General features: G+C 43.9%; 1 protein-coding gene and 1 long non-coding RNA gene across 26 annotated transcripts in view; one reads left to right on the plus strand and one right to left on the minus strand.

Annotated features, from left to right (window-relative positions):
- Positions 1-24,581, plus strand: part of PTPRF (protein tyrosine phosphatase receptor type F) — a 474,052-nt gene that overhangs the window by 414,647 nt on the left and 34,824 nt on the right. For 14 of the 25 annotated variants that reach the window (XM_083510759.1, XM_083510768.1, XM_083510752.1 and 11 more), the window contains 9 exons: positions 7,801-7,827; positions 10,723-10,840; positions 12,805-13,383; positions 14,007-14,104; positions 16,215-16,468; positions 17,273-17,363; positions 19,185-19,397; positions 21,539-21,690; positions 24,052-24,167. In XM_083510759.1, the coding sequence (XP_083366885.1) occupies positions 7,801-7,827; positions 10,723-10,840; positions 12,805-13,383; positions 14,007-14,104; positions 16,215-16,468; positions 17,273-17,363; positions 19,185-19,397; positions 21,539-21,690; positions 24,052-24,167 (1,648 nt within the window). The remainder of the gene's footprint in view (positions 1-7,800; positions 7,828-10,722; positions 10,841-12,804; positions 13,384-14,006; positions 14,105-16,214; positions 16,469-17,272; positions 17,364-19,184; positions 19,398-21,538; positions 21,691-24,051; positions 24,168-24,581) is intronic. The other 11 variants (XM_083510749.1, XM_083510756.1, XM_083510770.1 and 8 more) reach the window with 1 other exon arrangement.
- Positions 9-7,792, minus strand: LOC310710197. Its single transcript, XR_014527886.1, has 3 exons — positions 6,654-7,792; positions 6,004-6,050; positions 9-5,464 (listed from the first exon to the last, which is right to left on the minus strand). It is a non-coding gene; the product is annotated as an uncharacterized lncRNA (long non-coding RNA).

Genomic DNA, 24,581 nt, shown 5'->3' on the forward strand with positions numbered 1-24,581 from the left:
ATATATTTTGGAGAAGGGTCTGTATTTGCTTTGTCGTGGGCTTTTTCACTTTATATGGTTAGAGAGAAAGAGAGCTATATTATGGCAAAGAACATGCATTTTCTTTGTTACAGGTTTCCTTACTGTAGTTGAGAGCCTAAAACAAATTTTGGGAGAGAACGATGTGGAAAGGGTTGAGATGGAATGAACTGGGAGTATCAGGGAGCAGGACAAGGCAGACGTTTCTGGGACTTCTACAGTTGCAGTCTAGGTGTGATCATTTGTGAGCTAGACTATTTGAATGGCACCCAATAGGATTACTGGAGAGCTATGTTGACTAATTAATAAATCTCATTAATACAACACTTGATTCATTTGCATCTTTCTCAGCAGGGAGTAAAGCACAGCCAACCCCCCAAACACACATACAACCACTACCCACCCCACATACAACCCAAACCCACCCACCCCAACAAGGACTGTGTGTGGGGGGGGAATAAAGTGAGACAAAGACCTGCTAGCTCAAGACTTCACTGCTCAGCTTAGACCATCATGATTCCTACAGACTTTGTCGAATTTTTGTATTTGTGAAGCAGCCCAATGCCTCTTCCAATTTCCTCAAAGTTGTCCTTTAGGCTGGTGAAATTAATCATCAACTTGCTGCCGTGCTCTTTTGGTCTTTGGGGTTAAAGATTTGGTCCCAAGTAAACTATGCTGTTAATCTCCTCTAAATGAAATAACTTGATTGCATTTGCTTTTTGAACTGGGGGGGGGGGGGTCCTCTGTTAGAGAGAAAATGAACCTTCCTGGGCATTAAGAACAGATTTCACCACTGTTCTTTTAGAACACTAAGTTTGCAAGTGCATGTTCCATGGTCTCCTGTCCTTCATGGGCATGTCTCTGCATTAGTGTTTCCCCATATGGCAGAGATCAGAGGCTAGCTAATGTCCCTTCACATCTGTCCTTTGAAAGGTAAAGGTACCCCTGCCCGTACGGGCCAGTCTTGACAGACTCTAGGGTTGTGCGCTCATCTCACTCTAGAGGCCGGGAGCCAGCGCTGTCCGCAGACACTTCCGGGTCACGTGGCTAGCGTGACAAAGCTGCTCTGGCGTGCCAGAGCCACACACGGAAACACCATTTACCTTCCCGCTAGTAAGCGGTCCCTATTTATCTACTTGCACCCGAGGGTGCTTTCGAACTGCTAGGTTGGCAGGCGCTGGGACCGAGCAACGGGAGCGCACCCCGCCGCGGGGATTCGAACTGCCAACCATACGATCGGCAAGTCCTAGGCGCTGAGGTTTTACCCACAGCACCACCCGCGTCCCTTCTCCTTTGAAAGGTAGAAATGCATTATAGTAGTCTGCTGCCATATCTTGCTGAGTTCCTAGATTCTTCCTATCTTACTTCCCTTCCAGGGTAAATTTATATAGAAAGGGGTTCCATAGGTTCAGTTGACCTTGTTGAAGGTGGGAACTGAGGCCCTATGATGGGGAAACATTTCCTTGTGTGTGTGCCCCCCCCCGGTACTTCTTTTGTTCCCTACCTATGGCTACAGTGCTAAGTGCTTTTATCATGCACATTTTATTGACTCTGATATTCCTCAGCCATGTGACTGGGAGCGAGTCCCAACAGAGTTAAGAACCAATTATGTAATATTTCTGAGCCTGGCAGGTTAGACTGCCACCTCATCCCACTCCACCACTGTCTTCCACTTGGACCTTGGAGACAGAGGCAGGGAATCTTCAGCCCACCTGGGAGGTTTGCTTGCCAGGCTGTTTTGGGCAAAGAATGCCCTTTCCCACTCCTCCCCTTCCCCCTTCAACTGCCCATCCATCCATCATATTAGTTGGGACCAGGAGGGCTGCCTTACCATGTACACACTTTCCTGCTTCCTGGAACACAAAAGCCAAATAAACCTTGCTGTCTCTTAGCGTAGCTACACAGTCTGAGTAACTCATTGCTCAGATGCAGACCAAGTTGGATTTGACCATTCCTGCTTCGCTGCTTGCCTCTAGCCCTGGCATTGCTTCATTCTGATTTACTTCCTGATGCCATGCTTCATTTATTTCTTATGTGATCATCCAGTTTCCGGCTGAGATACTTCACAGTATTTTGTAGAGCTCATGCCTTAGGCCAATCCTGGCTCAGTTCATCCTTGGATTGGATCTGGGCTGTTTTCACACCTTGTACTTTGATACTGTGTGGTATCAAATAAGGCATCTAACAGTAGAGTCTCTTCTCAGACTGTCTGATTTGCAGCCACAGGCTTCCCTCCTTATGGAAATGTTCACACATAGAGGCATAGAGACAAAGACTATATAGATGGAACAAATAAACTTGGTCAGTTTATTCAGATGACTATAAGAAAATGAAGCTAATGTCTGCCATTTCTTACAATCCCATACACACTTAAGATTATGTATTAAAATTACATATGGGAGCTTTCAGGAAGCCATAATCAGGTCAGAGAACAAAAATGAACAAGATTTCCTAGCCCTCGTATATGTAGGTAAGGAAAAATATGAATGTGTAGGAAGCGCCTGAAATTTACCCATCAGTTAGAAAAGGGTGGATTTGTCTTCCAGTACTTAGTGTTACTGTTTTGAAGTCAGGTTACACCCTCCTCCCTATTGTGTTTAGCATCTCACAATTAATTTAAACCACAAGAATAATCTAGGTTATCAAAGCACAATAATTTGGTACAAAATTCAGTTGGGTGTTACTATGTCTTTAGTTTATCTAGCTCCATATTTAGTATTCACAGGAATACGCAAACGGGATGTTGTAGAGTTGGAAAAGGCTCAGAAAAGGGCAACTCCCCTGTGAAGAGCAGTTGCAGCATTTGGGACTTGGAGAAAGGGAGAGTAAGAGGCGAAACGATAGAAGTCGATACACTTATGCATGGCATTGAGAAAGTGGACAGAGAAACATTTTCCTCCTCTCTCATAATGCTAGAACTTGTGGACATCCCGTGAAGCTGAACATTTGAAGATTCAGGACAGAAAAGAAAGTACTTCTTCATGCAGCACATAGTTGAACTATGGAACTTGCTCCCACAGACAGCAGTGGCAGCCACAACTTGTGTGGCTTTAAAAGAGGTTTAGACAAATTCATGGAGGACAATGCTGTCAATGGCTACTAGCCCTGAGGACTGTGTTCTGCCTCCACTGTCAGAGGCAGGATGCCTCTGAATACCAGTTGCTGGGAATCACAGGAGGGCAGAGTGCTCTTGCACTCAGGTCCTGCTTGGAGGCTTCCCACAGACATCTGGTTGGCCACCATAAGAACAGGATGCTGGTCTAGATGGGCCATGTTAAAAAGCTGCAAGTCTTCAGAATAGAATAAGAGCATAGGCAGCTGTATTATACTTATATCACATCCACACTGTATGTTAAAAGCACATAGTGTCTCCCCCCCCAAAAAAAAATAATTCTGGGAACTGTAGTTTGAATTTTTGCTCTATGAGGGATAAACTACAATTCCCAGGATTCTTTGGGGGAAGCCCTGTGCTTTAAATGCATGCTGTGGATGAGTCAAATCCAATGGTCCATCTAGCTCAGCAGTCCCTGACAGCAGCTTGAGATAGCACAAGCACATAAATATGTCTTTAGAACTAGCCATCTCCACACCAAAGAACAAGAAGAATAGCAACCTCTCCTCTGAGACGAGGATTCTGTAACCACTTAAGTTGGCTTTATTAGCAAAACCCACATGATATCCATTGGTAAAAACAAAACAAAAAACAAAAAAAAGACACCTGAAGTGAAGAATTAATGTGCATTCAGCAGGCGTGTGTATGTGCTTCTAGGGCAAATCTTCACTACAATGACAGTTCACACGCAGGGGAAATAAATGTCAGGGTAGGGCTAGTCCAAGTAATCCATATCACAGCTCTCTCCCCCAGAACTGCAGACATGGTCAGAGAGACAGTGGCTATAGAGAGTCATGATGAAGACTAAAATGAAATGCTGTAAGGGCATTGCAGCCAGCATAAATACCAGCTGCCAGTGTTAGCTCTGCTTGTATTGGTTCTGGTGCTCCCAAGCAGTGGCAGCAGCTGAATCTTTTTTATTAAGGCCACTGCCTTCCTAAAACCCATTTATCTTACTCAGCAACGCTAAATACTTAAGAAGCAATTGGGCTGGTTTAGCAGAGAAATGTTTTTATCTGCAGGTGACGGTTTCATAAATTCAGACATTTGGCTGGAGCAGATTTCAGAGAGATGCTCCTTCTGTGGAGGTTCCTCTGATCTGTGAGGAGATTAGAGTCTGGTGAAGATGTCAGGGTAAACACTACATTTAAATAAACTGTTAAGATTGAATGGGTGCCACCAGGATGCTGGTCTGCTTCACATATTTCTGCTTTGCCCTTCAGGGAAATTGTGGAGTTCTCCTGCAGTTTGGAGCATTTTGCTCATTTGCACAGTCTGCTTTCACGGTCTGCTTATTGATATTGGCTTGGATGTCATATTTTCAATACATTTTATATATGCAAAATCTATCATCATTCTGTTATAATGATCATTGTTATCATTATCCCCTCACTTTTCAGGAAACATTAGATGTAGCTTACAAAAATAAGTAGTAAAATAAAATACAATCCAAAAGAAATACATAAAATATTAAAAATAGCAGGAATAAAACATAGGAATTAAACAACAGCAGTCCATAAAGGCTCTAGAAGATACAGATATTTCTTCCTTTATTTAAACAATTTATACCCCATTTTTAAGCTTCACAAAGGGCCCCCGGACATAATAAAAAATACAAGCACTGATGAATAATAAAACAGAATATAGAACAGCAGGGATAAAAACCTCAAATCAAGCTAAAAGCTTGGTGAAGCAAAAAAAAATATGTAACTCTTGAAAACTCTATTCAGGCTTCTTGGGGAAGGAATTGTACAGCTTAGGCACCACAACCAAGAAGCCACTGTCCCATGTCCCAATCAGTTGGATGTCCCCAAACAGCAGGATATGGAGCAGGGCTTTGAATGAAGAATGTAGTGGGCTGGCAGCCATTAGAAACAAAATATTGTGTGTGTATTTTTCCTTTGTCAATAAAAGCTTAAAACGCTCGGAAGGCAGAAATCTCTTTCTAGTACCAAATTCTGTACAACTTCAAAGCATGAGGGAAATCAATCGAATGCACACAGGCTTGGATGTAGTCTACTGCTTTTGTTTATAATATTTCTAACCCACTCTTCATCACAATGGATCCCAGAGTGGGGTGAAAACAAACATTCATATTGATAGAATAGTTCTGAGCAGGCAGCTGAGAAATGTAATTATTAATTAGCTTGAGAGAAAGCAAGTTTAATACAGATAGAGAAGCTCACATTCTGATATACACAGAGCAAGTTAAGCCACCTTTGCAGTCTCACCTGCAGGTGGCTGAGCAAGAAACCAGCCTTTGATGTAGCACACTGTGACCTCATAGGTTGCAACATTCTTGAGCAGTGATCAGCTGTGCATATTTTCATGTTTCTGTGAACAGGCAGGATAGATGTTCATATCATTGTCTTGAATAATTGTGCCATTTTGTGTCTCGTTCATCCTAGGAGAATGGCTTCTCCTTTGCACTGTTACATGCTGTCAAAACTGTCATGCATGAACATTGTGATCAAGGATGTCTTCCCAACACCTTGCTCCCCCAGGAAGACCAGTTTGAATTTATTTTGTGGGTTCCCAAACTCTTCTCCTGTAGACAAAGTGCCTAGCTCCAATGTGGGCTGGAATTGAAACATACCACAGATTTTTCTGTTTGATATTCAGTGTGTGTTCTTCCCTATCTCCTCCTTTCTTTTATTAATTCTCCATCCTCTGAATCCCCCTTTGCATAGGTGTTGCCTGCGCCCCTGCTCTCACTGCTTGCCAGCCTTGTCTACATGTCACCCCTCCAAATCCCCAGCCCTCTTCCACTTTACACCTCAACCCCCCGACCCTCACACAAAGGCTCTCCCCTTTACACTTCACCACTGGTAGGGTGAAATGAAGTAAATGAAGAGGAGAAAGTCTTTTCTCACCTTTGCACTCCTGCTCTGCTGCAAGTTTCCTTTTAATTGTCCCACCACTGTCACTCAAAGAGAGAAAAAGAAATTGCATTTTAATATGCAGGCTTTTTCTCTCCTTCGCACAGCAACAGCCTCCCAACAGAACAGCAGGCAGGCAAGAGGGGGAGGCAGACCAGGCAAGCAGCATGGGTGGCCCAGGTGAGCCGCACAACATCAGAAAGGTCAGTGTCGGACATTTGGCTCTGCTGCTGCTTCCTGCCTCATTGTCCTCCAGTGCTGCTGACACCAAAACTGTGGTTGTGGGGAACTGCCCTGCCCTGGCTGTTTCTCTGTGACTAGCTGTGCTGTCCACAACCCACACCACTTGCCCGGACCACCTGTCACCCGTGTCACTCACCTGCCTGTCTGGGCTGCCTGCCTGCTGTTCCGTCATCACTCTGCAGTTGGTCACACCAACTGCAGTGTGACAACATTATTACAATCTTAATACATACCAAGAAAAACTGAAGTTCATAAAACACAATTACACACATTTTAAAAATGCCATTGTTGGGAATGGAAGTGGGCAGTGATTGAGATAGTGGCAGTACATTTTTGAAGTGGAGGAAGCAGAATTGAGGGGAGGGGGAGTTTCCAAAGCAGGGCTATGGACATGTACAAACCTGTGGCTCACTTGATTACTTCTATGGGACATCTTGCCTTTGCAGCAGTTTCAGGTATTTCTTCCTACAACAGCTTTTGCTGCTGGCAGGTGCCTTAGTAGCTGTGGATCTCACTTGTTATGAAGAGCTTGCTTCTGAGTTTTGCTGCCAGTGAAAACATATGTGTCACTGCCAAACTCATTTTCTACAGAGCAAGTTGTAGCAAAGAGCTCCTCTGGCCAGACAGTTCAGTAGTATGAGATCACTTGCCTGCCCAGGGTGGGGTGGGGTGGGGTGGATGCGAATCCTTGTGAGCCTTCCTTCAGAACCCAAGCATGTTGCTTTGGAAGGCAAAGAGATGAGTAAATGACACCTGCACCATAAATCTGCTTGCTTTGTAAGATGCACTTTAGGTAAATGCACTCTTTGCAAGAATTTAAGTAACTTTGCTTGATGCAAGAAACTTAGAAATTGATTACACTGATGATCATGCTGCTTCTCTGGCTGGTTTTTGAGGAAGCTTATCTCAGTACACAGCTATTGCTTATCTTAACAGGGAGGGTTACAGGAGTCTGAGAATTATGGTTGAAAGGGTTCAGCTGGTGGAAGGGGGGAGGGCAAGTATTGCCCTGAAGCTTTGGTAGGTCATTTTTCCTGGTTTGGTTTGAGTCTCTAGGCTTGTGCTGTCTCATCAGAGGCTCTGGAGTCCAGCCACAGCATTTCCCAAAGACATTTCTATGTCCTATTTCCACTAGGATTATTCACTACAGGAGGAACATACTATTTTCACATGTGTTTCTCCTTGTTACTGTTAATTCCTTTATTGCTAACAGTAGCAATATGTTGTTTCTAAAGCTGGTGTCCAGAGCTAGCCTATGTACCTACATAATGTAACATATCAAACTCCCAGGTTAGTGTGTATAGGATTGCAGCCTTAAATAGTCTGCAGTTTGAAGAGGGGAGTTGTTTCTGTAGTTCTCGGGGGGGGGGGCGGATAGAAAGAGAGCTACAGTTCTTTGCGTGAGAGAGGTGTTTGTGGAAGAAAGCAGTAGATACACTTGGGGGTCCAGATAGTGCCAAATCTTGTGTGTGTGCTTGCATGTGTTAATAATCCATAGTTTGTCATCACAGTTCCCTTACTCTTTCCTCCTTCCTGTCCCCCCATCAGTTAAGGTTTAAGGACGCTATTGACCACGTAAGTACCATTTGTTAGAGTGTTTGCTTGGATCAGATGGGTCTGAGGATCATTTTGTGAAATCTGTGTGCATAGTGCTGTCAAAACACCCCTGTCAATCCTCAGATATTTCTAGGGAGTTGCTCTGTAGAGCTTCCACCAGCCACAAATCCTGAGCAAATTGGCATTTAGATTGCTGCTAAATGCAGAAAAGCAATTGACATTTTTCATAATCTGTATTTCCAGCTTGTTGCAATGCAATTTCAGGCAGATGCGGGGGGAGCAGCCCACTTTCTACAGTCTTTGGTCCAGCTCGTTACATGGCAGAGTCAGATCTGTAATCTTTAAACCTCATTGATCCCAGTCGTGAAAAATACCCTGTTCTCTCAGCTGTGACCTTTGGTTGAAACAGAAGCTGTAATAAGAACACAATCACATTCAAACAGTTAAATTCAATTTTTCCAAGTAATTTTGAGATATAAATTTGGAGGAACAAGCTTGAAAATTACCTTTGGAGAAAGAGAGATTAAGTTACATACCCTGCTGTGGCTTCCCTCGTCTCTTAGCAGAAGGACTTTGCTTAGAAGGGGTTTGCAGCGACAGCCCTATGTATGGTATCTCTCATTCCACCTTCTTTCTTTCCTCTCTCCCCCTAACTTGCTTTGTTCTAGTGGCATGCTCTTCCCTGTGTGAGAATTACTCTCCTGTGTGGACTGTGGTGATGACTACATCTTTTCGTAGCCTTCGTGTTGTGTGTTTGAGTATCTCCCTCTATATCAATTTATTGCCATTGATTGATTTTGCTCTCTCATACAACTCCAGGGGGAAAAGGAAATCTTACTTGAACTCTGATTTTGGTGTCATTCTGATTTCTGTTTGCTAATTTGGGTTTGCAAATGAAAGCAATGAAGGAATAATCTGGGTTAGGTGGCTGAATCCTGTAACTTACCTGGGCTGCCAATGAGAAAAAGCCTATTCACATTTATTTGTTTGTTTGTTTGTTTTATTCAAGTAATTAACAATTACATGACAGCCAAAAGCAAAGCACCCTGACAAACCAAGGTTCTAGGAAGAGATTGTGCTCTATCTATCCATCACAATACAGATTTATTCCTGGTTATATCACATTTTGATTTTTGTGCATCAACAGTCATTCCTTCATGCATAGGGTTAATGGTTGAAATTCTACTAGAAAACTGCTAGAGATTGTCTTTGAGCAGGTCTTTCTCTGTGGTGTCCTCCACAAGGGTCCATATTTGCCAATAGAATGTAGAAGGTTTGAGAGAGCTGGAGTAGGCTTATGGTTACAAAGCCAATCCCATCAAATGATCCAGTGAGATAGTTCAAGGTCCTACTGCTACTTGCCCCTGCTGGTGTCTCTAGCCTGCACAGCAGGGGACAATACCATTGAGAAGGTAACAGATCCTGTGGCCTATAGATCCTGTGGCCTTTGTTTGTGTAGAATTGTGTAGAATTGTGTAGAATTTTATGCTTGCTCTCTCGCCTTACATGTTTCCTGATGTATGTATCATGGGTAGTTTATTTTTAAGAAGCAAGACTCTTGAATACTGTGGTTGGTGAGCATGTTATGGCAAGTGGCAGATCCACTAGCTATATTGTTGCTCATCCCAGGGCCTTCTGCTGGAAGAGACAAGTGAGTAGTGGTCTGCTTCTGTTCTGTTATATGTACTGAAGTTAACACTTTAACTGTGATGGAAGGGCTGCTACTTTCTTGTTACAATATATTTCCAACCAGTCCTTTTAATCTTTTGCCCATGTATCTGTGGGGTAAATGGCAGCACTATGAACAGAGAAGACTGCTTCATGCCCTTATTACATGGCTGTGTAGCAGTTTGCCCTGCCAGGTATAGCAAAAGAATGTGCTTGTTTGTGGCCTGTTGATATGAGGAAGCACTTTGTCTCCGATAAGCATCTCATGACAATTAAAATTCAATATATGATGCTGCTGGAAGGTGCTGTTCATAAGTGAAAATAAGACACAGAACCTTGCCAGGCTCAGAGACTAAAAGACAAGACAACAAGGGAAGGCAAGTGGAGGGAAGTTTTAAATGTTTGATTTTTTATATATGCTGTAAGCCGTTTAGAGATGGATGGGGTATTATTATTATTATTATTATTATTATTATTATTATTAGTCTGTCAGTACCAGAACAAAAAGAGATTAATTGTTAACAGACATTTACTTCCAGTTAGCACCAGCTTGATCTTCCCTTTCTGGCAGTCTTACCAGGATGGAAATGGTGAAACTACTGAAACCCTTTGACCAGTAACAAGTTCACTTGTGGTAGAAGTTGTGGGAAAGTTGTTCTTCCCTTCCCACTTCAGTTTGCTGTATTTTGTTGGGTCCCTGTTTCTTGCAGTGAACTTCCTTGGCTATCCAGAATTATATGCTGGGCAATTTGTCTAGAAATTGGGCTGCAACTAACGCCTGCTGCAATTGCATTGGCAGTTGCAAGTGTTGAGTTTGACAAGCTGCTCCAGACAAACCAACCCTTTCATCCCATGTTGGAAATAGGAAAAAATGTGTGGATTTGTTCACCTGATTTAGTGAAAATGGGTGCTTTCTGGCAAAGGGAGGTGCACAGGAAACACAAAAAAGTAGCCTATGACAAAACATACCCTGGCTTACATCACAAAGGCCAGAAAACACTGGATTGCATCAACCAACCTAGGAACATGTTTTTTCAATGCAACTTTCACTTGTCATCAGTGATGCGAGAGATGGAGGCCCTGTATCCAAAGTAATGTCATTAAAAAGTTAATAAAACTTCAGGGTCAGTTTTCCTTCTTGTGTGTTTTGAAACTAAATGGGTCAACTATCCAAAGTACAGAAATGCTCTTATATTCCTGCCTTCCTTAATTTGATAATGAACTAAAAGTGTCTGTTTCCCACAGGAAACCCTCATTGGAGGCCTTTTACCCGAAACAACCTATTCTATCAGCATCGCAGCCTACACCACCAAAGGGGATGGGGCCCGCAGCAGGGACAAGGTGGTTACTACAAGTGGAGCAGGTGAGCCAATAGTACTACAACACATCTTTGATAGGCAAATGTACTCTAATATTTTGAGCTCCAAAATCAAAGATGACAGAAATTTTAATCTTAAGAAGTGTTAGGAAGGTGAAAAAAGCACCTGTACCCTCAAACCCCTTGTTTTGCAGACTGAACTGCAGGTGATGGAGAAGCAAGTAGAAGAATGGAAACTTCCTCTCTTTAAGAACCGCTTCACACATTACAATTTTACTACAATGGAGATAATTTGCAGGCATTCTGGCATGCCATGTTAACAGCAGTCAGTCAGATGTCTCTGGGGAGCCACAAACAGAGCAGGAGAACAATGACCATCTCCTGTTCATCCCAAGTATCTGACATTTGGAACTGTACCGCTTCTGCTCATAGTTACCATGGCTAATAGTTGCTGGGAAATGCCTCTGCCTTGAATTGGCAAAATACCATGATATTCACGTGGCAGCTTCATCACAGCTTAGTCAAATCAGCTCACCCCAAATCCAGAATACCACTATGCTATTGTAAATTTGCTCTGAGTGCCACAGTCTGGCACAGGATAATGGTTATCTTGGCACTGTGCTGATACTGAATAGTTTTGTTGTTGATGGATTTACACGTCAATCTCCCCTGATTTGGGGGAAGGATGTGTCTCTGTTGTGGGTGGAACGGAGATATGAAACCATCCATTTTATACAGCAGGTGTTAAGCTTTGAAGGGAGCAGCCCTTAATTTGTGCTACATATATGAGATTTGGAATCCTGTTGCTGCTCAGCCATCACATCAACATTCCTAGCAGGAACCAGTTCATCAGCTCAAACACAGCACATTTTGATTGCAAACAGCATGCTATGCTCTCAACAGCTCGCACAGGTGGTGAAATTATAAAGATTGCTATGAAAATTGCCTGCATCAAACTAGCGGAGATTCCAGTTTTGAGTCTGGGCTTCTCTGCAACATCTTATACTAAAGCCCTGATTTCTTATCTTATGGCATTACCTTTCACTTTCTTTATCATACTGTCCCAAATCTACTTTCTCTAGGCTTGCTTCTACAAATGGCAAGATTCAAGGAGTGGTTGTGGAAGTATGATGAGATTTAAGAGTCAGATACAAGACAGTATCCATCACAGTGTTATTTTTCATTGCAATTTTGGAAATAGTTACATTTGGAATAATTTACACTATAGAAGTTAGGGGTTAGCTGTTTAAATAATTTGCCCCAGGGTTTGGTTCCATCTGAATTTCAGTCCATCACCTACTGACATCCTGCATTATCAGTGTTTGCAAACTACAGGCACAAAGGTTTTCACAAAATATAGCAGCTGACAAAATTCCTTCAGAAGCTTGCACAAAGTATGGCATTTGTGATAATCTTATTCATCCCTATTCCTTTAAGATCCTATAGCTTCCACCATAGGGTTCTCAACTCCCCTCCCCAAAAGAAATCAGATCTTATGATCAAGTTAGGCACATTTTACAGACAAACATATAGGTTAAGGATATTTGTGAAATGTAGCCATGTAGAAATTAGTTTTTTTCCATTATAAAATTTGGATTTTGTTTTGTTGCTGTTGTTTAATTGTGGAATTTGGAGGACCTGGAAGAGTAAACACTGATATGTTCATAAATACAGTGCAGTTGTTTCTGGACTGAACCACTTCAAATTGCAGGTGGTTTGCCTTTTTGGACATTGCCCCTGTAAACTCCCTGCCTGTGGAAAGCATGCAAAGCAAAAGTCTTATCCCAGATATGCTGCTTTTTTGTGTGCAGCTAATTTTAATGTGGGGAAGCATTCAAACATATTGATCTTTCATCTGTAATCTGTCGCCAAATTGATAGGGAGTGCTGTGCTAGCTGATATTCCTTAGCAGGTAGATAAATTTCCCGAGTGAGCAACTCCAGCAGTGAAAAGGCCAGCACTCTGTCTCCCTCCCACTTATGGCATATCACCCTGTTTTTGTTCCACAGTCCCAGGCAAGCCTACCATGATGATCAGCACCACAGCCATGAATACAGCTCTGATCAATTGGCACCCACCTAAAGAGATGGTTGGGGAGCTGCTGGGCTACCAGCTGCAGTTCAAACATGCTGAGGAGGAGAAGATGAGGATTATGAACTTTGAGAAGAACGTGGATCACTTCACCGTGACTGACCTTTACAAGGGTGCCACCTACATCTTCAAGCTGGCTGCCAAGAATAGGGTTGGTCTTGGGGAGGAGTTTGAAAAAGAAATCACTACCGCGGAGGAGGCGCCAAGCGGTTTCCCCCAGAACCTGCATGTGGTGGGGCTGACCACCTCCACCACTAAAGTGACTTGGGAGCCTCCACTTCTGGCAGAGAGGAATGGGAAAATGACCAACTACACAGTTGTGTACAGAGACATTAACAGCCAGCAGAACCTGACCAATGTTACGAGGGAAACGAGCATCACTCTGACCAACCTCAAACCTGACACAACCTATGACATCAAAGTTAGAGCCCACACTAACAAGGGAGCTGGCCCTCTCAGCCCCAGCATTCAGTCTAGGACGATGCCGATGGAACAAGGTAAGCGCCTCCCCTGTGATCAGTTAATGAACCTCTATGGCAGAAAACAGGTCAGAGATGACCTGGTCAGTCTTACCTTCCTGAGCTTATAATTTTTTGGATGGGGGGGGGGCATAGAGGTTGCATGACTGCATTTGTTTTTTCAAACACATACCCCATTTTCTGTTTCCAGATAAGAATTGTTGCTTTGGTGCAAACTGAACAGGCAGCTTCTGTGAAGAAACAGTGCCTCATAACTGCTACCTTTTGAAGATTGCTGTGTACACACTATACCTTTAAAGTACAATCGGAACACATTATTTTCCTCAAAGAATTCAGGGCACTGTAGTTTACCTCTTGCAGTGTTAAAAATCCTAGCAACCCATAACAAACTACAGGGCCCAGAGAGAGAATATACTTTGAACGTGCTTTAAATATATAGTTTGTACACAGTCTGTGACAAAGAGGGGAAGGTGGCAACACAGTTTGGTCAAAAAGCTTAAGTGTCCTAAGGTGCGAGAAGGCTTATTGAATCTACAGGAAAACACCAAATTTTGCTGCTACTGAGAAGAGTGGAAGGGAAAGGGTTAGTTGTCCAGTGTTGCCTCACGGGGGCCACTCAATAGGATTCTTTCTAATTGCAGTGTTCGCAAAGAACTTTCGTGTCAGTGCTGTGATGAAAACATCAGTGCTACTTAGCTGGGAGGTTCCAGACTCTTACAAATCTGCAGTTCCTTTCAAGGTAAGGGAATATGTCTGTCACGTATGGGGACCCGATTAATGTGCAGTAAGGAAGAAATTAGAAAGTCTATCTCAGGGACCTTCAGACCAAGAGTCTTGCTTTCATCAACCCAGTTATGTAAGCTGAGCAACCAAATCCGGAGAAACATCAGGGGCTTGAGTCAGGATGTAAGAAGTGTGGACACCCCCTTGTCCTGGGTACCCTCGAGTCCTGACACTTGTTTCCTTTAGTCTAGATCACCAAGCAAGGTAAATCAGCAGGCAAGTCTTTAGAAATGAGTTAAAAACTGGTACATTTCCAGACCAAACCTCTTGATTCCCTTGACGATTTTGGAGACTCATATATGCCCTTTAAATGTTACTCTAGCTGTATGGGAATTGGTTTCCCATGAGTCCTGCACGGTGGAGTGAGGAATTCATTCTGGGCACTGGCACAATCTTCTGCTCAGAACAGACTACAATTAGGAGCCCAAACCCCCTGCATTCCAGGCAAAATGGTTTGATCCTACTGCTGATCATGAAGCATTTTTGTTCAGAACACAGGAAGAATTACGCTTAGGGCAGGATAGAGATACCTCTAGAACCCAACAGGGCACCATAGTGTGCTGCTCTGCCTGTGGTCGCTAGCAACATGACAGAGATAAGTAAGCACTCGTGACAGCAGGAGAATTCTGTGCGGGGAATTTGTTCATAAAAGGCTAGTTCTTTGGACTCGTTCCTAATGCTGTATGGTCAGAGCTGCCTTGGAACCATCATCAAAGCGGTTGCATAGTGTGGGCTTCAAAACGTAGTTGCCAGATTTTGCTGACGTAAGCAGAGAGTTGAGAGCAGTTGCTGCCATGGGTTTGCCATGATGAGGCACAGGAGCAGATGGTGTTAGCGGCTCACTAGCTGAGGAGCAGCCATGCAAACGCAACGGGTGTAAATGAGCTTTCTTCTTCCTGTAGACAGTATTAGATGTCCAGGCCATGCACAAGTGCCAACAGAGTAGCTGGCCCAGGAGCAGCTGGCCCAGGAGCAGCAGCAACTTTGCAAACAGGACACTCCCCCACCCACCTGTGCTGAGCTGCTTAATTCAAGTGTACAGGATGCCAGGCCAAAGCCTAATAATCTAACGAGCACTGCTGATAAGTCTCCATGGGAACAATTAGCATTATCTACACTTGATAAACAGTCTCGCACTAAATCTACATCCCAAAGGGTGTCCTCTTTCTCTTTAACAGATTTAATTAAGGCAGATATTGTTATGATTTGTGAACACTGAGGCGCAGGCTAAATATCATGGTATTATTTATTGGGAATGAACCGAGACCTCTGAAATTCCTTCACTGAAAAATCAACAACAGGGCTTTCAGTTCTCCTCAGAGAAGAGCCGTTGCTTCATCTGGTCCAGGAGATAAAACTCCCTGCAAAGAGATGACTGGTCCTGTGAAGTGAGTGAGAAGTGATGTTATGGTGAGATTCCTGCTGCAATCAGAACCTGACACTGTCCCTGATCTAAGAGAGCTGCTTCCCTGCCTGTGTTTGATGCTAGAAATGGATTTTAAATGAACGCTGTGTTGGGGAATGAGAACTGATCATGAGACATTTTCATGAGGGCATAGGCAGAATGTTTTCAGACTAGTAGCCCTGGCTTCCACCTCCTAATATTGTACCTTGACAGATTTTTAGTAACAGATTCATTTTGCAGGCTACTTTAGCTTTTCTGACACAGTAACTTACATCATTGTTGCCTAACTCCAGAAGGCCCAGCAAGTAAGGAGGAGCCAAGCAGCCATCTCTACCCTAGATAACCGTACCACCGCACTCCTTACTCCCGAATGGACGACAGAAAAAGTTGCAATAGTTATGGGAGCTAGGGACCTTATCTTTCTTCCTACCCACATGTGCAGACCAACAGAGCTGGGAGAAGGCAGCACCAACTCTTATTTCTACATGGGGGTTCATGTTCTCAGATTTGGTATAGTCACGCTTATCAACAGGTCAGCTTGTTTGGTACCTTACACAAAGAAAAAAAAGACCCAAACCAGGAAGAGGAGTTTTGGAAAGAACTTCATCCAACCCTTTTCCTATCAGTTTGGGCTGAATCAACTGTTTCCCTCTGCTTACAGATTCTGTACAATGGCCAGACTGTGGAGGTGGATGGCCACTCCATGAGGAAGCTGATTAATAACCTGCAGCCAGACACAAATTATTCCTTTGCACTCACAAACCGGGGAAGTAGCGCAGGAGCCTTGCAGCACCGAGTCTTCATCCGGACAGCACCTGATGTCATCCAGAGCAAGCCCATTTCCACATACAAATACATCCATAATGGGCAGTTCACTCTGACTCTTCCCAAAGTGCAGACCTCTGTGCCAGTCAGGTACGTTTCTACTTTATTTATTTTTTATTTATGATGCTATCATAGGAAAACATGGTGTTGTACAGTTGGGGAAGGGTCTCCTGAGTCCCTGCAGAGTTTTGGTGGTTTTGCACAGGTAATAAGGGTGGTATTGAACTGTATTGGATTTCATAGATCATGATAATGGTGTAAATCCACCTACAACATGTTAAAAATGGTTCCCAATAGCAAGAGGTTACTAAAAATATATGAGCACCCTGTGCAGCAGCCTTACCTGATCTGATGTTTTGAACTACAACTCCCAGCTGGCATGGTCGATGGACAAAGGTATCAGAGCTGTAGCCCAAAACATCTGGAAGGCACTAGGTTGGGCAAGGGCGATGTGCAGGATGTGATCAGGGTTCTGGATCTGGGCTACCATTTTTACATATTATAACCTGCTCCTCTCAGTCACCTATCATTATATGAAAAATAGGGAGTCATAATCCCCATCATTCATCTGAAAGGGCCCAGGATGTACTTTCCACACTGCTGCACAGTTACTTTAAATAATGTATGTAAATCCTAATAGGAAGCTTGTGGAAGTCTCATTTGTGTTTTTGATCTTCCACCACTGAAAAAGGAACCAGATTATAGAGCTGTGCTTTCCCAGTTTCGGACACTATCACTTAGAAGCTGGCCTGGTGACTTTTATTAACCTAATACATGCCAGCAGGCTACAGCCCGTGTCTCTGGGAAGTTCAAAGGAGGGAGTTGCAGGGCTTTCATGGAGAGCATCCCTCTGTTTGAAGTAGAGCTCACTTATTCCCCTCTCTTGTTCCCCAGGTGGTACTACATCGTGGTTGTGCCGATAGACCACACAAGCAACCTAGTTGGCTCCAGATTGACGAGCCCAGATGATATGGGACTAGACCAGGTAGGAGAAGGCCAAAACTTGTTTCCACTTGTTTTGAAGGGGGTAAGGGAAACAGATGTTCAAGAAACTAGCCCACACATATGAAATAATTTGGGAGAGTATATGAGCAGCGTTAACCATCCTGTCATACTGGAGATAATGGCAAAGGACCTGGGGTTTCGGAAACTTTGCCTATGTGGGATAATTCCCACATTTGATAGCTTAATTTGGAGGTGCCATCTTCTGCCATCCTGAAGTCATCAAGTTCCTCAAATACCCATGATATCCATATTTATCTTTAACCAGCTCTCAAAATTGCCTGTGAAGCTTACTGGTCCAGTGAAAGAGGTCACTGAAGTGTGATTGCCCATGGACTTGTTGCATGTATGGATCACACCACGCCTCCTTCTGCCCTCAGGTTCTGTTGTATAATTTATATGCAAAACAAGATGTAGGAAGCAGAGGTCCCCATTGGGATGGGTAAGGCAGAAGGCAGGGAGCCCAAACTGTACTTGGAGTCGGAGCCAGTGACAGGCAGAGTCACTTAATTCTCCCTGCTGAGTTTTGCAAGGGAAACACTGAGACTTAAGAAAGAGAAAACTGGCAGTCAGTGCCACCCCCTACACTGGATGTAAATAAGAAGCCAGGCAAGTGGGGGCTTACCAAGGGGAGCAGTGCCCCAATTTGCCCCAATAGATCAGTTTCCACTGGTAAAAACTGAAGCTTGGATAAGACTGTGTGCACACACACATCTTTGTGTTGCACACATTAGTTAGGATGCAGAGAAGCTGTGGTTGGAGGGCAGGGATGCCATTTTGTTAAGGTCACAAGCCAGCACCCCCCTTCCCTGAAATAATGGCATGGTTCTGTGTGGTCTCTGTTTTCTTCCTGGCACCACCATTGCTCTAATGCTTCATCTCTGCCCTAACACATTTTTGTGTGAAATGTATTTCATGCCTCCTCCTTCATTTTAAATTAGAATTTCTGTTCAGAGCCTAGCATTCATTTTTATTCATTAGAAAAACATCTTTAAACATCTGAGAGCTTTTCTGAGCAATGTAATTGAATTTTGGTGTGTTTATATCCTTTTTTCTTGAGTTTGTGGATGACTATGAAATTTGCCATTTTTTCCTCTCTCTGAACATTCCATGTTAGCACTGTGTGTGATTTATACAAAGTCTTGCTGCAGCCCAGCAGGATGTGGTGGGGGTGGTGAGCTCTGCGTACAGATTTTGTCCGTTTTAGTGTAAGCTACAAAGTGTGTTTGCAGAGTGGCAGAAATCTGTGTCAAAGCCTGTGGAATTTTTGCCTATCTCTAAAAGTTCAAATTGCTGGGCATCTAAAGATGCATATGTGGACTGTGTGGCCTGTTCTCTGCTACTCCTGCTGCTCCACCGTCAAAGAGAAACACATATTTTAAAATGATTTCCCTTGAGATGTTGAGGGGTATAAACTTTATAAAAATGGTACACTATTTTTCACAAAACTTGTGCCCAGTGTAGGTTATGATGAATACAAACAAAACATGCATAAGAATGTGAACAGAGCCCTGCTGGGTCAGACCAGGGGTCCATTGTGTCCTGCTTCCTGTTTTCACAGTCATCCACCATAAACCCAGGACAACACTTGGTTCCAGCAACTTAATTAACTGTTCTGTTAAGGAAGTAGGTGTACATTCATTGAGTTCTAGAGAAAGCCTTTGGGAATGCACTAGAGTAATGAATACCTGGACCTCCCTGGTATTTTTTGTCACCTGGCTTACAGGTTTTCCTCATGGAAATGTAGAGTCACCTTGGTAAATAGCATTGCTCTCTCTCACGCTAGCTTCCTTTTGCTACCCAGCTACTTGAGGCCATGAACCAAGGGGACCCAAGCAGGCGCCAGCGACGTCAGGCAGAGCGGCTCAAGCCTTATATTGCTGCCCAAATGGATGATCTGCCAGAGACCTTTGTCTTGGGGGACCAGAAGAGCTATCAAGGCTTTTACAATAAGCCCCTTTCAGAAGACTTGAGCTACCGTTGTTTTGTGCTGGCTTCACTGGAGGATGGGGATACGGTAAGGACCACTAGAAGCGAAGGGACTGTGTGCTGCCTAAGACAGCCATTCCAGAGATGGCATTAGGGAAGCTTTGTCACAGTGGAACTTTGCTCTGCAAAGCTTAAGCTAATAAAATCAGATGTATAAAACAACTCAGAATCTCCTTCCCCTTCTCCATGCCTCTCTTGCCGGGTGCCTTGCAGTCCATAGGAAGAAAATAGATTATCTGCCCCACTCTCTGTGCTTCTTCACTTTCCACACCCCTGTAATCTTTAGGATTATCCATTGTTCCAAGCCAGAATGAATAAGGGAGGGGAAATGGTGGATAATGCCATTGCTTCTGCAAATGTGTAAATAATGTCCACCCATAATGAAGATACTCAAGCCCTTCTGCTCCGTCCCATGCTGGGTCTCTCACTTTCAGCCTCATTTACTTGTAATGGCTCATTAGAGCTGGTCAAATGCTTCATTACTCTTCTGGTCTGAGCACTTGTGTGGCGGACATAGGAAACATGCAGGCAGGAGAATAGAGGCCGCAGAGCAGGCGGAGAAGGTGCCCTTGTGCCACAAGGTTGGGTACTGCATGTACAAGAGTGAATGTGCACAAGAGCACTTTGGCTAGCAGAGCAAACTCTCCAAGCAACTGGTTTTATTTTGTGGTGCAACTGCAGCTGCCCTCTACATAAGATCTGCTGCCCTCACAAAGTTCTCTGCCAGTTCTTTCTGAAACCTGTGCCAGGTTGTGAGCTCCAGCTTGGCACTCAACTCAGTCGTCGTGTTCTTAAACTAGAGGAATGAAGCCACAACATCATAAATGGCTGTTGCTGAAAGAACGATTGCAGAGCCACAGATTACTTTGTCATTTAGCACTTTATCAGTCTTGTTTCATTTATCACTGCATTATTCTGCATTTCATTTCCCTGTGACTTCATTGGTTACAGCCCCCTCCATGTCCCTAGGCATGTGTATATATACATATACCTGTAATTCAGAGTAACACATCATGCATCTAATGGTCTGTAGTTCACAAAAGCTATGCCACAGTGAATTTATTAGTCTTTAAGGCACCACAAATACCTTCCTAGTTTTTGCTGCCCCCTGGAATTCAACATTTATTGTTTTGTTTCCCCAAGAAGTGTCAGAAATTTAGTTCTAATCTTAGAACTTGGGGAACGTATAGTTATTTCTCAGTAATGTGAAAATGGACTCTAGAATATTATTTTTTACTATTCTGCATGTTCTAGGACTTAGCCCTGCCACTGAACCAGGTTCCAGAGACAAAATGTGGCTCAAATTAAGCCAGGCAGGTGTTTCCTGCTGAGCATCCACAAAAGCAGCTGCTATGGGCACGTTTTCTCTGTGTTTCAGAGAAGAGGCTATTTAAGATCTCCGCTTTCAGACTGGCAGAATTTGGTCAACAGGCATCTCCGCAGGGGCTAAAAGTGAGACCAGTGTACGCCTCTACCTTGAGCAGGGCAACAGGAAGCCTCCACTAGAAAAGAGAACATGGTCCTCCCTGAACATATGTCTTCTGGCAGGCATTAAAAAAAAGATATAAGCATAGCATGTATTGGAACAGAGCCAGCCAATTTTGTATTGCTTTTTTGGTAGCAACTTGCCAGTCCCTTGTATGACTTGGAAGCCTTTGCATGTTAGAAGCCCCATGTGAATCCTGCTGTATTCGGGGCTTATGCTAGAGCTTCAAGGACAGCCATGAGTTAGTCTGCTGTTCAGTGTGGAACATAATGCCCAGTGGGTGTTCCTTGACATATAACCCCCCAGGGTGATGTGTTTATAACGGCATAATAGGTATTATAAACCACTTAGTCACTACCCGCCAGGCCTGATGCTCAATTGGCTGCATCTCCAAAGCCTATAATTTGGATCTTCGTGTGTCTGAGGCTGGCAACTTGTTCTCAGCTGGACCATTCCTTTCTGGCACTGAGGGAGGCCACTTTCTAGCTGATGTGGTTCTGAATGTTCCATTACTGTGGAGAGGAGGTTTGTTTTCACGATGTCTGTTACTTCCCTGGGTGCTCATGAGGAAAATTGCAGGTGGGCAGCTTGGGGCTATTGTACCAAGGGACAACTCAGAATTAAGCAAGGAAGAGACCTGATCAGTGATCTTTGTCTGCTCTCCTCTCTCTCAAACTCACCAGAAGAAGTATGCAGCCAGCCCCTACTCAGATGAGATTGTGATGGAGGTTTCAGCAAAACAGCAGGATGAACCAGAGATGCTGTGGGTGATGGGGCCTGTCCTGGCTGTCATCTTAATCATCATCATTGTCATTGCTATCCTGCTCTTCAAAAGGTGAGCACACGCCTATGCCCGTGCAATGTGGTGGTGTCCATGGTGCAGTATTGAGCCAAGCTCAAGAACATTTACAGTGAGCAAACTATATGATAAATCCAAGGACACTGTCTCTTCTGGGGGATGTGGTCTGAACCTTCCTGAAGGTGTTTCTCAATGGAGCCTGCAAAACAGTGCTATGTAAGGCAAGCCCTAGGAAGGGGAGCATGGGATCACATTCAGTGGTTTCTGTATTTCATTTTGTGCTGGGAAGGTATATACTGGAAGTGAACTGGGGCTGTGTCAGTGCCAGATGAACTGTGAAGCCATAGGACATGGCTTCTGCTTAGTGGTCCTAGGGTGATGACCTGGATCACCATGCCTCAGATTAAGTAAAAGGCTCTGGCCAACAAATGCCTACATCCCTTGGTTTATTCAGAGGCCTGGTGCTTTTCCCCAAGTCTTCTTGGCTCCGAGAATGAACCCTCCATGTGGTAACAGGGACCCTGTTCCAGAGATTTGTCCTCAGCCTAGTCATAGGTGTTCTGATCCATGATCTGGGACGTGGGTGTCAAGTGCTTGGGCTGTTAAAAGAAGCAGGAGCTGCTCATTTGGTTACAGGGAGTGCTTACTCTCCCATCTTTGCTCTGGGAAGCTGTCATCATTTTTCTCCAACTAAATGTGCATAATAACACCAAGAGGGGAGGTGACTTTGGGTTATTGCATGCACAATTAGTACCTTTTTGTAACCTGGATTTCCTCTTTTTTTCTATTTCTGCTGTCCCTGGATCTAGCAAACAAGAAAGGTAGACATCTGCCCTCCTCCCCCCACCCTTACTAATCCTTTGCTTTGTCTGTTTCACATCCACTGTTTCATCTTGTTAAAAACAGTAAGCATAAGTCTTCCTATCCAGACTAATCTGGCTTTTGGATATTGCTCTGCCTACCTAGCCATTGTGGTGTCCTAAACTCCTTTAACCTTCTCTTGCTGTTATATTTAAATAAATGGCTTCACAAGTAAGGTGTGACAGAGTTTTAGAAAATTCCTTTTCAGTGCATTTGGTGTTCCAGGATTTGTGGGGTTATTTGCCCCCTATATTGATCAAGGATGTGACATTACCATGAGCTGACTCTAGTTCCTTGGCATAATCAGCATGCTCTATAAACCAGTTAATAAGGCCTTGCTCTGAGCTGTTCCCTTTTCAGTGTCACTGTGTGTGTCCTACAAAGGTCTCCCACTGCTTGCTGACTTTGGTGTCTAGCTGATTCTTAGTAAATCTGGAAGTAATGCTGTTACAACAGAGTGACACTGACTTTCAGCAGGAGGCAGGAACCAAAGCAAAGTCTTAGGCTTATTTCAACAATGGTCCCCTTTGGTGATAAATTCAAGTTGATGCAGGGCTCTTATTTCAGATGTTGTAATGTGGTGGCTGCTTTATAAATGACTCCCCACTTCATGCATGCATGTGCATACAGCTGAACAAACTTTTGTTTTCTCCCCTCACAGCACAGAGAGCTCGTGAGGCACCATGCTAATTGTGGCAATTTCTCCCTTCTAACAAATAGAGTTGTGCCGTCAGGCAAAGTAAAAAAATCCTTTGCAGGGTGCTATCAACAGTGTCTCCAGGTTAATCAGAAGTGCTTTGGGCTTCTGATGTGTTTGAAAGAGCAACAGATACACACACCTCTCTGCTGAATTGCCTGCAGGATTGCAGCACAGTGCTCCTTAATACCAGGCTGGGGTGTTTGTTTCTGTTGAATACCCCCTCCCCGTGGCTTAGTTACCCCAGAAAACACATTGCAACTTTAAGAGGCAGCACCATATGAGGTTTTTTGGTTTAATGGTAGCCACTGGACATCACTGATAACTCTTCTTGTCATGCCAAAATTTCCTGTAAATGTCTCCCATTTAATCACTGAGCAGGTTCATCTCTGCTTAGCTAGTGAAATCTACTAGGATAAGAGCCTAGGGTGGTGGAGCTGCAGGCATAAATATAGCATGAAGAGACAACAGTGTATTTTATTGTTCCATTAACACACGTCTGGGGGGCCTTCAGCCACTCAAGACAAGTATTAATGGACCAATAAAATTCACCCTGAAGAGCCCTTACCCTATTATATTACAACTCTTCACATTTTAAATAATTTTTTTAATACTTGGCAAAATCTTAAGTATATTCATCCACCACAGGAAATAGTTCCCAACACTGGTGTGTGGAAGATGGAAGTGGAACTGGAGATTTTGTAAGCCTGTGTCTGGCTCTGGGGAGCCCCCTTACAGCTAGGTGCATTATTGAGTCTGCTACAGGGTCATCTTGAAGCTCTCTGCCATTTGGTCCATGCCCAGATCTACCTTCTGAGCTGCGCCTTCTCTTCCTTTAGGAAAAGGGCCAATTCACCCTCCGCCAAGGATGAACATTCCATTGGCCTGAAGGACTCCTTGCTGGCCCATTCCTCTGATCCTGTTGAAATGAGGCGACTCAACTACCAAACACCAGGTAGGTACCACTTGACGGCCCCACAGAGGCCCGTGCTCCTTTTACTGGCAGAAGTTTGTGATAAGAGAGCCTCTTCTTCCCTTTGCAGTGTTGTGTGCACCTTCTCAGGCTAGGTTCAGAGTGCCAGTGTATATCTGACATTGGCAACAGTCAGAATGGGGATGGCAGGCTTTCTGTTGGCTCAATAGCCTGACCATACATGCATCACAAGGTGCTGGAAGGCATAGCGTGACAAAGAACAGGCTCTAATGGAGCCCTTGTCATGATTTATCTTATATTCCATAGATAACACTCAGTTTTTTGGCCCACATCGTGCTTTCCAGATATGGTCTCAAAATTAGCCAGCAAAAGGAAAGTCCAACATGCCAGTAGGTCCACTGTCAAGTAGCAGGTAGGCAGGTTCATGATTCAGCT

The sequence above is a fragment of the Podarcis liolepis genome (genome assembly GCF_965112155.1).
Source record: "Podarcis liolepis genome assembly, chromosome: 6".
Lineage (NCBI taxonomy): Eukaryota > Metazoa > Chordata > Lepidosauria > Squamata > Lacertidae > Podarcis > Podarcis liolepis.